At 35.6% G+C, this 18,742-nt stretch overlaps 2 protein-coding genes across 4 annotated transcripts in view; one reads left to right on the top strand and one right to left on the bottom strand.

Annotated features, from left to right (window-relative positions):
* The window catches only part of LOC120251813 (notchless protein homolog), a 28,897-nt gene extending 22,008 nt beyond the window's left edge, over positions 1–6,889 (top strand). For 2 of the 3 annotated variants that reach the window (XM_039260466.1, XM_039260464.1), the window contains exons 10-13: positions 5,653–5,795; positions 5,901–5,955; positions 6,436–6,492; positions 6,588–6,889. In XM_039260466.1, the coding sequence (XP_039116400.1) occupies positions 5,653–5,795; positions 5,901–5,955; positions 6,436–6,492; positions 6,588–6,671 (339 nt within the window). In that variant the 3' untranslated portion in view covers positions 6,672–6,889. The remainder of the gene's footprint in view (positions 1–5,652; positions 5,796–5,900; positions 5,956–6,435; positions 6,493–6,587) is intronic. The other variant, XM_039260465.1, reaches the window with a different exon arrangement.
* A 393-nt stretch (positions 6,890–7,282) lies between these two features.
* Positions 7,283–17,319, bottom strand: LOC120251631 (probable protein phosphatase 2C 67). The gene is made up of 11 exons (XM_039260222.1): positions 17,200–17,319; positions 15,317–15,902; positions 14,267–14,375; positions 14,144–14,180; positions 12,508–12,552; positions 11,693–11,745; positions 10,282–10,440; positions 9,188–9,271; positions 8,481–8,570; positions 8,321–8,368; positions 7,283–7,609 (listed from the first exon to the last, which is right to left on the bottom strand). Exons 2-11 carry the CDS (start codon positions 15,715–15,717, stop codon positions 7,499–7,501), a joined length of 1,137 nt encoding a protein of 378 aa, XP_039116156.1. The 5' UTR covers positions 15,718–15,902; positions 17,200–17,319; the 3' UTR covers positions 7,283–7,498.
* Positions 17,320–18,742: the final 1,423 nt, after the last annotated feature.

The following is an 18,742-nucleotide window of genomic DNA, read 5'->3' as shown; positions in this document are numbered from 1 at the left end:
AGGAGTGGACAACTTATGGAAGGAAGAATATTGAGATGCATTATCAATGATATGTAATTAGACACCAGAATCGACTATCTACGCATTTGTAGAGGAACTGCCTAGAGCATGAATACCTATAACGGGATGAATAATGGCTGACGCAGTAGAAGTGGAGGTCATAGTTAGAATGGAGATATGATTCCTTATACTCTAAGTAACTTGATTGACCTGTGGAGGATAGCCAAACTTTTGCTAACATTGGTCAAAGTTGTGGTTGGTACGTTAGCAATGGTCACAATAATGGGATTGACCGCGGCCTTTTCCACGATTAGCAAATTGTCTTCATCCGCCAAGACTCTCTTCGTATGATTCCTCGTCCGTGTCCTCCAGAGGTGGTCATAGCAGAGAAATCCTAAGTAGTGAACTTAGTGGTCATAATCTTCCAAAGACACAGAGAGCTTAATAGTGCTTTAGAAAATTTACCATAGACATTGACAAGTGAAGATACCTCATTAGTTGTCATAATTTGATTATTGATAGAATTATACGTAAGGCCAAGTCCAACAAGAAAATGGACAACATGAATTTGCTCCTGCTGTGCTCACGTCTTCTTTAAATCAATTGAGAGAGGTTGATACAAATCTTGTTTATCCCATAGATTTTTCAATGTCCTAAAATAATCAGAAAGAGTAATACTATACAAACCGAACAAACTTCCCGAATTTGCCTCATGAATGACATGTCATCCATGTCATCAATGATGTGCCATCCAAGTTGGCCCTAATTACCCCTTTTTCCTTTCCTCTTTCTCTCATGTTCCACTCTATCCTTTTTTTGCCCTTTCTTATGGAATCGTCATCCTCTTTTTCTCGTCTTCCACTGTCCATCGGCCGTTCTCCACATCGATGAACCCATAACCACCGGAAAGGAAAACCTATCATCATCTCCGCCATCATACATGGTTTTTCCTCTACATCTCTCTGAAAGCTCTATCCATCTTTGAAAACCAGTGGATTTACTGCTCTAGCACAGAGGAATGACAATGGAGGTGAAGGACTTTGGGCTCACAACCATGGTTTTGGAGGAGATTGGTTTAAGAGGTTAGTGAAAGGTGTGGATTCTTGGAGCTTCTTATCTCGTTGGTGCTTGCTGTGGCAATTAGCCTTGTTTCAGAGAATTGAGAATCAAAAAAGAAAAGTTTCAGTGTAGATTGGGGTTTTGATTTCAATGGTGATGAGATTGCAGAGAACGGTTTGGAGAAGAACGGTTGAGGCTTTGATTTTTTTGGTGTTTGCATTCACCGTTTTGTGAATTTAAGCGTTACCTTTGGAAAATGTGGTCAGAGTCGGACGGTGCTTAAGTAGAGCTCATTGATTCTTTCATTCATTTCTTTTTTTTTTTTTTTCTTTGGCTTCTTGAGTTTTTAATGAATGATTATTAGAGTTATTATGATTTACATCAATATTTTTTTTTCTTTTGACTAGTGTATTATATGGAATGCTTGCAATTGAGCATTTAAAATATTGGAAAATTGTGAGAGGTGTAGGAAAATTCTTTATTCAAAGCTGGATATGATTTTTTTTTCTCCTACCTTTTTAATTGGAGAAAGGGAGAGTGGCTGGTGGTGGTCTGTCGAGGATGCGAAAGGAAAGATGAAGAAGACGGACAAAAAAGTATATAAGAGAGACAGAGAGGCTGGTGGTCTGTTGAGGATGGGAAAGGGAAGATGAAAAAGACCAAAAAAAAAAGTATGCAATGGAGAGAGAGAGAGAGAGGGGGGGGGGTAATTAGGGTTGACTTGGATGCCATGTCATTGATGATGTGGATGACACATCATTCGTGAAGTGAATTTGGAAAGTTTATTCGGTTTATATAGCATTACTCAATTAGAAAGTGACATAAAACTCTTCTTAAGATTATGAATTTGGTCAATGACTTGGGAAAGTCAAGCCACATTAGATTGCTAAGAATGTATTATCTGATGTAGCGTTTCCCACATCACTTAAGCAGAGTGAATCATCATAACTTGCTTAGCAATATTCGGCTGCATGCCATGGAGCATCCAAGTAGCAGCTAGGTCATTCTCTTCCTCCCAAAGAGCATTCACTCCAGCCTTCTTCTTAGGTTTTTCCTTAGGTACTTTTTTTTATGTTGCGAATTAGAAACCGTCGAAATGAAGTTGACCAAAGCAAACAATTGGTACCATATAATTTCACCATAGTACCTTGAATGTTTTGGAGATTCGAAAGGACGTCCCCTTAGAAGATGACCTTGATTTAGCAGCCATATGGAAGGATCAGTTGCATCAAAGGTTGAAGGCACTTAAAGAATGGGAAAATTGGAGCTTAATTTAAGTGGCTATTGTGTTACAAAAAATAATTTTGTGGCCATAGCGTTATACAGTGCAAATATTTGTGGTCATGAGTTTAATGAACCCAAATTTTGGAAGACTCCTAGAGAAGATAGAATGATATAGAAGGGGAGGACGACGATGCCATCGGAGATGATGTCGGCTATTAAGATTGTGTGGCAAGGAGGGTAAGCCGTCGAAGGAGATGGTGGCTGCTAGGATTCTCTGATACTATGTTGCTGTGGAAGAAACGTTTTTGAAAAGAAGTCACTAATTACAATAGCTAACGTATGGTCTATATAAAGAGACCATACGGATAGTGTTTGTAAAGCCACACTATTATGTTATCTTCATTGGCACTGAATGTGTCATTCCTACAGCCGGTTGTGCCTTAAAGTTCACTGTCTTTTATGCAGCTTAGATCCTTTTTGATTGTTAGGCCCAGCACAACAATCTTCTCAGATAGAAAGTTGTGGAAGGCACCCGTGGCCTCAACAATTTTGCCACGTATCTCCACACGAACAAACAATAGCCAGGAAATAGTAATCTTTCACATACATGAGGGTTTTTAGTAGTTGAAGTGGGTTGGTCTGAGTTAAAGGCTCTAGATCACTAGCGGATGCTTAGACAACCACATATAGTTTCTCTTATTTTGGACATTTGCAGCTCAATGGGGTCCATTATAAATGAAATGCCCTATTAACTTTGAGCCCTTGCCGAATTAACTAATTGTAACCAGCCTGATCCCGTCACTCACCTTGTGGCTTTTGCAGGAATTCCGCTGCTTTACCCTTCTTATGGTTTTTCCTTGGTATAATACCCTAGTCGGTCCCTGTACTTTTCTATCTCTTCCCTTTTGGTCCCTCTACTCAAAAATGCTCCCGACTAGTCCTTCTACTTTTGAAAATGTGCCCACTTAGTTAAAAATGCTCCCAACCAGTCCTTCTACTTTTAGAAATGTGCCCACTTAAAGGGACTAAGTGGGCACATTTCTAAAAGTAGAGGGACTGGTTGGGAGCATTTTTGACTAAGTGGGCACATTTCTAAAAGTAGAGGGACTGGTTGGGAGCATTTTTAACTAAGTGGGCACATTTTCAAAAGTAGAAGGACTAGTCGGGAGCATTTTTGAGTAGAGGGACCAAAAGGGAAGAGAGAGAAAAGTACAGGGACTATTTTGGTGATTATACCTTTTTCCTTTGCCTTGTCACCTGCAGAGGTACTAGAAAACCGAAAGTTAACCAAACCCTCTGCAATATTGATAGCGAAAACTAAGTTTATTATGCCTTCCCTGTACACCTGCAACTGAGCCTAACCTTGCAGCCCAGAAAAGAACTCAAATAATTCGTCATCCTTGGGCATGTTTTTTATGTCCAACATGAGGGATGTGAACTCTGTCATGTACTCTTTCACTGTGTCAGAATACTTGAGCTTCTTAAGCATGGTCCTTGAAACCTTTGCTGTGTTGCTCAAAAGGAATTATTCTCAGAGATCCTTCATGTCTTCCTAAGATTGGCTTGACACACAACTCTCCCAAATGTTATTCTTCTAGTGAATTCTCTGTCAAAGCTTTGCATCAACAATGAAATACATGCTTACTAACAAAACTCATTCCAACTTCTAGACCTTTGCTGCTCGGAAGATATTGGTTCATGTTCTAGATGCAGTTCTCCAAGTTGCATTTCTTGGACCTACAAAGGAACTTGGCTCTGGGACTTTTACTTTCAACAATGTCGTTAGTGTAGCTTTCGTGCAAATTCTTTGATGGTGTTCAACTCCTTAAACCGATCAGACGCTTCCTTGAGGATTTCCCTGAAAGCATTGATGCAATTGGTCATCTTGTCTAGCCTTCTCTTCGTGGGAAGCACATAGGGATGAAGCATCTCCTACAATGTCACTACTTTACCAAAAAAAAAAAATTGAGGTGCCTTTTCGTCAATGGCATTATGGGCTCACCTTTGGAATAAAGGCTCACGCTTGCTCAAACCATATCACTTGATCCTTTGTTCTCCCCTTGCTCTCAGCCATAGCTCTAATACTAACCTTTCACAAGGGCACACAAAACCAATTTTTCAGTGTGAAAGTGAATGCACCTATGATGGCACTAAGTCCCCAAGACTTGGTCCCAACCAAACCCAAGCTTGCAGCAATAGTCTGAGTGTTGCAACCCAACAATGAAAGAGGAGAAGAAAGCCAAATAATCCCACACAGGCATGAGAGGTTTTCAGAGGTTATACATTTAGTCTCTTTTCAAGTGTGTACAAGAGTACATGCAACTTGGACATGGTTGTCTCTACAATTGTAACCCAAGAGCCTTATATAGAGCTCTTCTCCCTGCTATCATATCGCGTCATTTCCCGCATCCGCTCCTTTCCCAGTTCCCATGCAAGTGCGCGCCATGCATGCCGGTCTTACATAGTTGTTACAATCAAGCCCTTGACCATTGGCACCATAGGTCTAGATTCCTCCATTGTCTTCCATGTTGAAGTCGCAAAGTTGAAACCATCTTTTCTTGTCCAACCTGTGTTCCGCTCGACTTGTTCCAATTTGGGTCCCTATGGAAGAGCCTTACATTTCCCTCTCAGCAAAGTTGCATAACTTTCACTGGATATGAGATGGCTGAAATCTTTGATGGATGGTTGCAGGTCCTTGTGCTTGTTCTGGATCCACTATGGATTCAAATAGTCTGGTTGCTAAATGGAGGCTGATTTACTGATTGGAATCATTTGACATTTTTTCCCAGAGTGACATGTCTCTCAGTAGAAATGCAGATCCACATGGCCTTGTTTATATTTGATATCAAGTTTTACTTCTTTCTGCTATGGTTTATATGCCTGTTTCTCTTTAACTTACTGCTGGTGACTTAGACGAATTTCATTCCACACATACTAGAAGCCGGTCTTCTTCTTCTGGTCTTTCGTCTAGCCAAAAGTACTTTCCATACTGGTTTTGGTTGATGAATTTAACTGAGGATTGCAAGTACTTTATTCCCCGAGGATTGCAAGTACTGCTTAAAATTAGCACCTTTGATGCTAACCCAATTTCTTGTCATTAGAAGTAGCTCTTGTTGGTGTTTTTTCATTTTTTAGAGTCCTATAGCCATTTGACTCGCTTGATTCCATATCCTTGGGTAAGGATTGAAGGCAAGGATTTTTCTTGTTTCACTGGGTGTGTTGTCCTGGCTGATAATGAGCTTTGCCTTTAGCTTTAACAATAATTTTTCTTTCATTGATACATGAACCACAAAAAAAAAAAAAATCATGAAATCACCATCAGAGCATGTTGAATGCTTTTTGGAATTGACAAGTATGGTTATTTTGCAGCTTGTGAACCATGTATATTTTTCTCCCGATGGCCAATGGTTGGCAAGCGCCTCATTTGACAAATCTGTCAAATTGTGGAATGGTATTACAGGAAAATTTGTTGCGTCCTTTAGGGGCCACGTTGGGCCTGTTTACCAAATCAGGTCTTTTGATTCTTTGCCAATGGACATCTTGATTTCTCCATATTGTTTTTTTTCCTTCTCAGTAAATATCTTTATTTATTTTATTTTATTTTCTCCTTGCCACAGCTGGTCTGCTGATAGTAGGCTTCTTTTAAGTGGAAGCAAGGATTCAACATTAAAGGTATTTTCATACTTACTGGTTTGTTTTCTTCCTTTCAAGAAACTAGCACTTTCTTGATGTGTCAATAATTTAATTCATAGTACTTGCCGTGTTCACACCATACTGAATCCCCTGATTTTAAATCTTTTTAGCAAGTAATGGAGTTAACTTCAAAGATTAATAATGGGAAATATATTTCATATGTTCTGGTTACTAGTGTTCCTTGGAATTGTTATTTGGTTGATTACTTTTGCATAATCTATACCCAATTGTTGGCTACAATTTTTATGTGTCATGGATATTATTGCTTTTAACGGACAATTTACTATTTGAATTTAAGAAAAATCATCATGCTCTAATTTCCAGACAATCAAACCTGGTTCAGCATAATTTTGTGGTGCCTCTTAGTGCAGTAAAATTGGTAGTCTAAAGATTTTATGGACATATATACCTTTGTCTTCCACATCCTCAATACATTCATTTTGGTATTCAAATGCACAGGTTTGGGATATTCGAACGCACAGGCTAAAACAAGATCTACCCGGCCATGCAGATGAGGTCTTGTTTCCTTTTCTTCAATTCCATTATTCTTCATTGTACTGCCAAATGCCTTAAATTAATCATTCCAACTAATATTTTCTGTTTTTTCTTAGGTTTTCGCTGTAGATTGGAGCCCGGATGGTGAAAAGGTTGCTTCTGGTGGGAAGGATAGAGTACTTAAATTATGGATGAATTAGTCTGGCACCGTTTTGCAGGCAGGTGTCTCATTTTTGTAGTTAAAGTGGTATTTTTTTTTTTTCATTTAAAGTTGAAAACCAAAACAAAGATTCATACTATATTTTCCAACATGTGAGATGAGGTACCGACAGTTTGTGTGAACTGTAGCCTTGTAATGTATTTATACTGATTTTAAGATATACGTAATTCTTGAAAGTATCAATATAATTGCAACAAATTTGAGTATGTTGACTGTTACTGAAGCTGGTAAGTGCCCAATGCAAGTTTCATGGAGATTACATTGTTTCTTGACTTGTGAACATGGAAGTCTGAAATGGGTGTCCAGATGAATTAATTAAAATTGTTTATTTATTCAATTTTAAAAATAAATAAATAAATAAATAATAGTAATAATAATAACAATGATCTGTTGTAGTGTTAAAAGTTGATTTACAAAATATTATTTTCTAAGAGGCACCACAAAATTATGCTGAACCAGGTTTAGTACATAAATAACAATTGGTATATTAAAGGCGGCATAATACAAAGTCATTTCAACTTGATGACAGCAATTTCCTTTCAAGTTTAAGATACATTTGCGTGCGGCAAACCAAAAGAGAAACAAACAATGGAGCCCTGAAACAAAGATTTTAATATTTTACAGTAAATTACTCGATAAACATAAGTTTTAGCACTAATTTGCCCAATGCAACAACATTTAGCAAGTACATCATAAAGCCGAAACCACCAGTTGAAAATCATCAGCAAACTTAACAACCGGCAGGTAATTTCACCATATATATGTCCTTGCTTTGTTTCGGTGAAGTCATGCAAAATTCAAAGCGAATTAATTGTGCCGGAAAACAATGACAATGGCCGTACAGTTATCTTTGCAACGTCGCTCACGAACAGCTTCTCTCACGAGGCAGCGAGCTGCCATGGTTGCGGAAGATTTCTCCTGTGAAATCGGGGTAAACCAGACCAGAATTTATGCCATATTGTAAGAATGACAGTTGGAGGAATCAAGAAGCTCTATAGACTGAAACATGACCAGAGAAAACAATAGAACAAAACCTTCCTCAAAAACATCAGATGCAAACAAAACATTCTACCTGATACCAAATCAACCCAATCAATGTGGAATTATTAAATACTCTAATACCACTTGATACATGCTAATGTATTTTAACTAACCTGATTGCAATCAAACCAATTAATCAAGTGTCGATACCATGTTAAATGCAAAGAAAAGTTATTCCTACAGACCAATTCAACCCAAAAGCTTAAGCTTATAACATCAGATATCTAAACTCATATTCATATTTAAATTTGCTCACTTAACCAAAGTGGGACTGTTGGTTCCTCTAATATAAAATAACATGATTAACATATCAGGTTAAGTTCTGACCAGTTATGAAAGGACCCTAACAATAAAAATAGTGAAAAGGTCATTCTCCCTCTCCCTATACTGCAACTTCTAACCGATGAATGAGCAGTTCAAAAAGTCCACCTGAACATGGCACATGGTAGATTTAGGGGTTTGGCATATGGTTACAAATTAACTCGTAATTATTCAATCAGTTGATTGTAACCACATAGTCTGAAAACAAAAAATTTCATGAGTATCATTGTTTATCAGAAGTACTGCAATCTAAGAACAATGTGTTACCTTCAGCTGTTTCTGAACAAAATCAACAGCATCACTTGGTCCAAACACCTGAAGAGTTGAAAAGCTTTTGGGTCAAATGGTGAACCATGATGTATGGAAAGATCACCGACGAGGTTGATCATGAAATTGCTCCAATAGGTTCTGAAGAAAGAAGACATACCCCCCATAGGCCATCACAACCAAGGATGATGAATTGCTCCTTTTCGGTAAGCTCAAAGGAATGAATATCAGGGGTCGCAATGACTCCCACCTGTTAGATATGATACAAGATCATTGAGTACAAAGAAGGAAAACTTTATAGTTCAGCAATATCTGTAATAGATGTTAATTGCCATCAAACATTAGTTTTCTTCTTTTAGAGAACTTGAGACACTTCTTGTAAGACAACTCACCGCTAGCTTCCATGGGCATGTGAGATTCAAATAGGAAGATGAATAATTTGTATCGTACTAACAAACTAATTTGGCATCAGGCAGTCCATCCCACTGAGACCTGAGACATTTGCCATGTAATTCCGAGAAATTGGTCTGACTGGTGGCCATGGTATCTGCCATGTCTATTCTCAATGGAGCTCGCCTTATGTTTCAATTTTGTATAGACCACATAGTCCCATAAAAGGAATCGATGTAATTCATGGAACTAAAAACAAATGCTTCTTTTAAGAGATGTAAGTGTAAATTTAATGGTAAAAAAACATAAAAGGATGATCTACAGAGTTGCTATATCATGTTTAATTGAATTGTCTCAAAATAAATATCAAGCATATTCCATTTTTGAAGGCAAACTTGGAAGTTGCTTGTAGCCTCTACAGGTAGATACCAAAGCAAACTTGATGTCATCTAACAATATCAAATAATGTGTGGAAACCTTTTTAAATTGGCGATCTCCAAAGGCTCTAGAGACCTCAAGGCGACCTTGCAGCCGTCCATTGGCTCCCACAGAACCACCAGCCTGAAAAGAAACAAAGAATGTACTTGTTAAGTATTGAATAGTGAAATTTTGAATAATCAGAAAAGCAACCTTCATCAAAACCCCAGAATAAATTTCTCCATAGCTAGAAATGAAATGGCAGGAAAACACACTAGAAACTAAAGGGGATTAATCAACATGACAAAATAAAAGATAGCATAATGAGCAACATTCAAAGATGTCACCTAGAATCTATTCTATCAATCGCAGTTAAGTCTTATCATAACGTGCATATGAAACAATTGAACTATTAGTAGGATTGTAAAACAAAGAGTCCTTAGACACTTGAGTATCATGAAAGTTGAGGGAAGCTCTAAATTACAAATACTAAATTACAAATATACCTGCAACAGATTTGGATTTAGGTCATATGCAGTTTTCCAGTTAAAATGACATGGAATATTCAAGCATCTGCTGCAAGGGAAAGGTACATTTATGCAGACATCATCACATTGTCCAATAGGTTAAAATGACTTATCAACATGTATTACAATTTCCAAAACTAAGATTATTGAGAAGAAAAATCACAGTGATAACTTACTACAAATAGGAAGGATGTGGTATGAATAATAGATATCACACCATAGTAGATAGCAAATTTGAGAAAATCCATTTAGGTGTTGCAAGTAAGGGCTGCATGTCAAACTCATTCAAATGACAGATGTTGGCTCCTTTAACAAATCATCTTACTTCAAATAAAAACAGATTTTGCAATCTGCCAGGCCAACTTGTGTCGAAACTTGAGGCACAAGAATTAAATTGCATGTCACTTTCAAATAGAATTTGCTATCATAAACCATTAGTAACACATTTTGAGTTTTTCTTTTTTATCTCTACTTTGCACTGATATGTTTCGAGGGTACAAGTAGATAATCTGGTGCTAGTTAAATATTTCAGTTGATTAAGGTTTGGAAATGCAGCAGAACACAAACAAAATCTCTTCGGCATGCCATTCTTCCATTGCCTGATGGTAAGATGAAAATTAAGCATACCTTTTGAATTCGAGCACGTTCCTGTGGATAAATGGCTTTATGTTCTCTTGTCAAGAGAATAGCTTTTAATGTAGATCCTGCTTCACTTGTTGACTGATGGGATTCATTAGAAGATCGGGCCAATACTGCCTTAGCGTCTCCAAGGTTAGCAACTAGAACCTAGTTAAAATAATTCCATCATTTGAACAAATGCCATGTAGAACATTCAAGACATAAGAAGAGAAATTAGAATACACCATTACACCAGGAAAAATACATAAAAAATATTCTGGATATTGGCCAGAAAATCAAATTGAGGTGAAAAAGGCAGCCAAAAGTTAAAAGGCATAGAGTTGGCCCATAAACAAATTAAAATCATCTGAAACCCCAATATATAGAGAAAGGCGATGTGGGTACTCCTAGAAGGTCACACCCAATTACATGCTAGAAATATATGAGAAGATCACACTTTGAGAATACTCACAACGTGAATTGTATCAACATAGTGTGCCCATGCAAGCACATGAACTGAATTGTAACACTGATTCGGAAAATCATTTTTACATGATTTGCAAGTGTGCGTGCCAAATTGGAAAAATTTCACCTTGAACTTATCTTTGGAACCCCCATATTATCACTTGAACTAAATCCTCACACTAGTATGAAAACCATTTTACATGATTCAAAGGGGTGTATGCCAAATTGGAAAATTTTCACCTTAAACTTGACACTGGAACCACTCATATTATCACTTCCACAGTCATTTCTTCCATGGTTTTATTTCAGACTAAAGAAAATATGAAAAAATCACAAGAAATGAGAGCTTTTAAAAACTGCCTATATTTTCATAAGCTCAAACAATTGAAGGATGGCTAATAATCACGCAACCAAATTGCTGAAAACAATGGTATGTGTCCAAGGGGTGGAAGTATCTATCAGGGCCTAGTTACTTCTTTATTGAAATTGGATCATGGGTAAGAGAAAATGATAACAAATTATCCTCAATGAATTTGGCATCCCATCAAACATCAGTTTCAAGCCATGGGCTGGATCTTCTCTAGAGTCCTTGCCCTTGCCCTGATCAAGCAGGAATGACGATAGTTCTCTATCATTTCAACCACTCCCTCCACTTCTGTGGTTACAAATTTCTGATACTCCCACTTTCAATTTGGCACCATATGTTGTTTTCATAATATATTTTTATTTCAAAAATTCAGAAAAAAGTCAGGATTCAAGTAAACCATGGAAGTGTGTAAAACAAGGGTGGTAGAAAGATGTACTACATCTGATATTCTCATATTTGTTTCACATGGTGCATTTTAACACTATAAGTTAATATTATCATATCATTTCTAAAATAATCTTTGTTTAACTTAAAACAAGCAAAAAGAAATGAATTGAATAAAATCATAGAGAAAAACCAAATACTTACTGTTTGCCCCAGGATCCAAAGGCACACAGCTGTTGCACCATCTTGCCAGTTTCCTGGGAAGAGAAAGAAGACACAGTACTATGTGAGACAAGCATCTAAATTGTTCTCCTGGCAAGCTAGGAAAAGAAACCAAACAGCTTCAATTTTATCTTTTTTAGATACATGCTAAACACTAATAATTTCTTGGTAGGGTTCGAATAGGAAATGACCAACTATTTTAAGGTTTCTGGTACTAAAACTATAGAAGTTTGCAAAACCCAAATCAAGCCAAATAGAAGAGAGCAGCAGGAAAATGGAACTAGCAAGGCCATAAATCACCGATGTCCAAAAACATATAAATAACTGCACTTTTGGTTATCCAAAACCTTCTGAGAGAAGAACTCCACCATTCTCAGTTTCAGTTTTAAACTATAGCAATGTCATTCTATAAAATATATAAAGACTTTTATCCTAAATTACACAACAAAGGTGAGAATATTACATGCAAAATTTTCCATGCAGTAGCATGCACAAAAGTTTAGCAATTAATTTTCCGTAGGTCAAATATTAAGGCAGCAGTAAAAGCTGGCTCAATAAAAGGCAGAGTATAAAAGGATTGAGAAAGGTAAAACATTGTGTGTAACCAACCTCAACTTTGGAGTGTCATAGTAAAACTTGAAAACAAGTTGCCATTAAATTTAGAACCAGCTAATTATGCATTAAATGAAGAAACATAAACCCTATCATGAGCATTTGAAACATTTGTAGCGCAGATTTACAATATTGCACGTAGTAATGCAAAAGAAGAATCATGAACAGAAATGTCATAGCTATACCTTTAGTGCTTTCTTGAAGTAATGATTCGTCCGTTCTCCGGAAACCTGATGATATCATTATCATCAGGGTCAGGTGATACTACTTACATCACAATAAGAAAATGAATTTGCTTTGACAATTCTGAATTAAAAGTCTCAGTACATGCAAGTAGAGCTAGAAACAATGAGTTATTAAGCATGTACCTTTTATTATTTAATATGGAAATAACATAGCAAATTAATGAGTGATGTTTTCGATCGCCATATGTGTTTGATTGTGTTCTGATAGGGATAGCAGCTGCTGATAAGCATTAATTTACACTACAACATCTTAAAAAGGTTTTGGAATCCTCCTTCTCACTGGTGGGCATTATGATAATGGGTTAAAGAGAAAACCGAAGAACTTAAAACAGGAAATTAGCCGCACTAATCTCGTGTGTGCGAGTGCGCCAATATATAAGAAAAGCTGATATCATGCAATGAAAATTTGAAAATGAATTCAAGAAGATCATTTAACTCATAGGTACTCAAACAAAAATCTCCAGTATTCATGGTTATTTCTTATAAAAAATTTCGACCATCAATTAAGTTTTAAAAGAGAGCAAGAGGATAATTCTCTCAGGCGGTGAACCACCAAATATAGGACTCATCTCACTGGGATGCAGATTATCACCATGCAATACTCAACCTTTGTCCTATAGAAATCCATCTAATATTTGCTCCATTTTCATTCCCCTGAACACTAACAACATTAGTGGTCTTCACACAAAACACCCACAAGTAACCAGTTCTATCCTTGTCTATAGCAATCAAAATTACTGCCTAGACACTGCCATTAATTCTTACAATGTACACAAGATTTTAATCGATGTTAATTTCAGTAAGTGTTAAAGAGAGAAACAGAAATTATGCACGAGAAATCAAAAGAGCTTTTCATTTAGAATATAGAAGTGATAATTACAATCATATAAATACAATTGTTTGTCAATGAAAATCTTGGCCAACTAGTTCAAGGGATAATTTAAGGAAAAAGTCTAGGTGCTAAAGATTGTGCAATATGGCCATCATTGATTAGTTAGCCAAACATCTTTCAGGTGCCAATGCCCATGATTTCTTTCCTGGTGATTCATATAGATGTGCAGTTCACATGTGCCAGTCACACCACTTGCTCTTTCTTAGAGTAGACTAGAACAAAAGGCATAATGGTACTGAGATGGCATAACTTCAAATTAAAAAAATTTGACGACTCAAAGTGAAAGATAACAAAGTATAAAGCTCATTAAATTCATCTAAATAATATGATTCTTCCATAGGTGAAAATTTCATTTGAAAACTTCACCTGAAATAGTTACTAGGGTGGTATATGACCTCAGATATTCAGACAAACAGGCATTGGCTTCTGATGAAAAAAATATAATATTCTGTGAACATTAGCTGACCTTTTCTAACTTACATACAAATATTTTATCTTGATTAATTCTTCAAATCAAAATCAAATGTCAACAAAGAACAAGCATTGCTTCTTCTAAATAAAGGTCAATACTCCATAGTCAAGATATAAATCTAACAAAAGAAGAAAGACTATTAACATTTTATACTTATGCATGGAACTACAGAGAAGTACTGAAGTTATAAGTTTCAGGTTCATTTCTAACACCTTCAAGGATAGCTCGTTTTGCAGCTTTTTTATCCATCTGCAAAAGTGAAGCGCCGATAAATAAGTAAAACATCAACGAGGATAACCAAAACATATTTAAGTAAATCAACCAAGTAAACACACCAACTCACGTGGTAAGCCAGCTGAAAGAGCATTTGGATGTAGATTTTTCTGTGCAAATTCAGCAGCCAGGCGACCACCATGTCCATCATAGATTGCAAAATGAGCACACCTGTATGAAGGAAAACAATAATGCAACATGCTTAAAGCACAGGTTGCATATCTGAACCATAGAAGGAAACAAGAAAATGATCTTGCAAACAATCATATATACCGCTCAAAGTATATAACATTTCTAGTATTTGAACTGCAGTGTTTTCTTTTAGAACTCCTTTTCGCTCCCTCTCTTGTAATATTTGTTTATTTATTGATTTATTATTATTATTTTTTTTTATTTTTTGATGTGTTAATCAAATAGAATAGGTGACAATCTATGATAAGATCATCACGAGAATAAAATCAAGAAACAATTTAAACAAGTGTAAAATATAGATGAAAGGGACTCATGGGCAGTCCTGTAGTCCAGGAACTGCCACTTTCAGTTTAAGCCAGAACAATGGTTTGTGTGATGTAATGCAACAGCTATATGCATCTGAAATTTTTAGTGAATCAGAATTAGGAGATTCTATAGCAATTGTGAATACATGGAGAAGAAACTAGCTAAAAGAATTCATGAACAGATGAATCGCTTAAAGGCGCATCTGAGTAGAGCATTTCAAATTTTAAAAGAGAAAAGAACCGTCAAAATATTGATCATTTTGTTTTATAAATGCTAACTATAAGCCACATAGACAATTTATTCCGAACTTATGGCAAATTATTTTAAAAATATGGACATAAATCTATTTTTAAACTGGCCTTTCTCAAATATGCCCTTCAGTAACCACCAATTATCGTAGTAATTCATAATAGAAGGCATTCAAATCATCTTAGAAACTGAAATAACATGCCATAGGAGGTTCAAAGTGGAATATCAAGAATAATTAAGTATAAATAAAATTTCAATCTTTTTGAAAGAGCAAGAACAGTTTTTAACTTTAAATACAACAAGAAAATTGGTAAATGTAAACAGCAATAGGTGGTAAACAACTAGAAAGAAACATGAGTAAGCACCTTAATTGTCCAGGAAAGTCCAAGCTTGCATCTGGAAGGACCACCCAAGCATCTTCCATTGCATGCCGAGAGCCCTTGTCCTCGGCAGCATCAGCTTCAATGCTGGATAAATTCCCCACCTGTAGCTTTGGGACTCCTGGGTTGCATAAAGCTTTATCTTCTGATGTTGAATTGAGGTCATGCTTGTCATTATCACTGTGATCCCTAGAGTCAACCTGTTCATCATTGCTTCCCTTATGACCATTTTTTTCAGCTGAAGTTAGATGATCATTCACTGGTACATGGCTATCTAAAGTCAATTGTTCCTTGTCACTTTCAGCACTTGGGTCAGCAACTTTGGACTTCTTTGCAAGTGCATCTCCATCCTGATGATGACCTTCTCGTTTGCAATGAGCCATCATAATCAGATCTTCAAAGATGATCAGATGAAGCAATTGATACTGGAAGTGGTGTACAGCTTTTCTTCTACCGTCAGGAAATATTACCGTTTAAAAGGATATGCCTTTCTTGCTACTTAAATGTTTTACAAAAATTATGAATATCATCAACAGTAATAACAAGCCATGGCTTGGCTGAGATTTAGAGACTGCAAGGAATGGTAATTGGATTAATAATTGTCCAAATAAATCGAAATAAAAATATTCACTTTCTTTCATAGTTAAAGACAATCATCTACAAAATAGAATTTTGTCAATAAAATTATATAAGAAAGGAAATGCAGAATAAAAAATAATTTTCATGCTCAATTTAAAATATCAGAAAAGTTGCTGGCCACTCTTTGATATTCCCTTGATTCTGTAGGCAACCGGAAGAGTACCAAATTATAATCTTGGTTAGCTAGTAACTTAATAGTATTAACACAGGTACAAAGTATTTATTTTATGTTATCTCCACCAGAAGTTTAATAGTAATCATATGCTCTAAAAATTTTAATTAGATCGTTCTAGTCCTGGTCCCAACTTCGATATCATCAAAGATATTACAGTCATACAATTATTTATCCAGTGTAACCAATCGAACCATCATATATGACTGAATGGAAAGTCTTCATAGGTAGTGATCAAAATGACATAAATTATCACGCAAAAGGATAACTACTAAAGAACAATTAAAAATCCATCTAATAACCATTAAAACTACACTTCCCTATGCATATATATATATATATATATGGTAATGAATTCCATGTAAATGTAACTTGTCAGTTTCATCAGCTCCATAACCATACCTACATATCCACAGTAAAAACATGTGAATCAAACAATCTAAATTCACCATAATCAGACATCTCATCTGAATCTGATGAAACATACCATTCTAAATGACAAGAAAGCAATTTTTACTTCAGTCTATGAATAAAAATAAAGCAAACATTTTTTTTTTTGGTAAGCCATAAAGTGTGATCTATGAGCTATGGCAACATAAAAAATTTAACTAATTACAGTAGTCCAGGAGATGAGAGTCTTGAAATTCATGAATTTGAGCACAAGAGTTATATGATAGCCATATCAGCAGCAAATAACATATCAATGACTATATATGATTAGAAAAACAGTTGAGAACTGGTATATATTCCACACTAGTGATCTGTTTGGATAGAGGAAATGACGAAAAAGAAAAAAAGAGAGAAAAAAATCCCACCTTATCTTCTTTCGTTTCTTATGTTTTTCCCCAATTAAAAATATCTAACAAAATTATTATTTTTGATTAAGGTTAAAACAATTACTAAAGAAATCACAAACAAATTGATTACGATTCATATAATCAAAGAGATCAAGATTAAAGAATCAAAATCTATACGAATCTATAAAAAGAAATCAAACAAAACATGAAAATAAAATCTCAGGTGATAACCAAGAATCCAACAAAAGCAATAATGATACCTAATTTTGCAAAAATCGGCGGAAGGAATAGAAAAACCCTAGAAGTCTTGTCGAATTTAAGAAGATGATCATGAAGCACAACGAGGTTTTGGGTCATGCTGGCCCTTGGAAGTTGGAAGGAAAGAGATGGCCATAAATTTTATATTTATTTATATATCTATATATATTAATGCACAAAAACGTTTGGTTTGGTTCACAACGGTAATGAGATTAATGTGATAATGAACTTGGGAATGTTATATGCCCAGAATTTGGAATGTTGTGGTAATGTGTAATAACTATATATGGTTGGAAACTTATATTACTGATAATCTTTTATTACTATGTTTGGTTCACAACAGTAATCATTTTGGTAATATTTCAAATTTTTCAAAATACCCTTATATTTAAAATTTTAAAAAAATTTAAATTTTCAAATAAAATAACTCTATAAATGAAAATAATTAAATTATAATTTAAAAAATTAATTATTTGGCATATTTTCCAAAATATTTTTCTTTTGAAAATGTCGTGCAAATGAGAATTTTTTTTTTTTAATTAAAGACGATAGATCAAAATACAAAATTTCATTTAACAACAACCTTAACAAAGGATTACATATCTTTCAACCCTCAATATAGCTACTTTTTAACAAAAAGCTCCACAACATACGTACTTTTTATGAATAATTGGTAAAATACAGTGAATAAAATGTTAATTCTTTAAGTTTAAGCAACCAGCATAAAATCCAAGTCCTACATCCTGCTAATCTCACGATAGCATACATAATAAGTAGTTCAAATAATAGCACACACATTAATAGTTTCACTCAACATACAACACACAATTTAAATAGTCATAAAAATCCATACACACAATAAATTAATTCTATTGGCAACCTTCCAAAACCCAAGTAACATATTCTTTCCTGCACTCATCTGAAAGTGAGAAGAAATATGACACTTTACTAGTGTCAGATACAATCAAGCCGCCAGCTCTGATCCTTTCCGATTGGGACAAACCTTCAATCTTGAGTAGCTCAGGATAAACTTTTTTCTTTGAGTTTGCTTCATCGGCTATAAACTAGAAGCAATTAGCAAGCCTTGAAATGTGCTCTGCAGAGCTATTAATCCAAGTTCCAATTGAGCTAACAGTGCATGAGAACTCATCATTGGCAGTGTCTTGCCCCAAGGATCGTTTACGATTACTTTTCTTTGCAGGTGCATCATGTGATGGGCCTTGTGATGTGGCAGTGGCATTAGCTAGGCTTGGAGGGATAGTTACATTTTCTTCCCCGTCTATTATATTAATTTCATGTTCAAAGTGAACAAAAGCATCTCCTATGGATGGTTCAGTAGTTGTTGTAGCTTCCTCATTTGCAATATCTTCTGCAGCATCTGCTGGAGCTTCAGCACCTTCCCCTGTGGCTCGATCTTTCCCAAATACTTGGCTCAGCTCTTCTAGGAACGGAAAAGGCTTATTCCTTAGACCAATAGCTCCTGAGTGGCTTTGAAAACAAATAAACAAATAAATAAATTATAAACATGGAGAAGACATTTGTGAT

The sequence above is a fragment of the Dioscorea cayenensis genome, chromosome 20, assembly GCF_009730915.1.
Source record: "Dioscorea cayenensis subsp. rotundata cultivar TDr96_F1 chromosome 20, TDr96_F1_v2_PseudoChromosome.rev07_lg8_w22 25.fasta, whole genome shotgun sequence".
Classification (NCBI taxonomy): Eukaryota; Viridiplantae; Streptophyta; class Magnoliopsida; order Dioscoreales; family Dioscoreaceae; genus Dioscorea; species Dioscorea cayenensis.
Note: the sequence above shows the minus strand (reverse complement) of the source record. Positions and strands in the feature narration are given on the sequence as shown.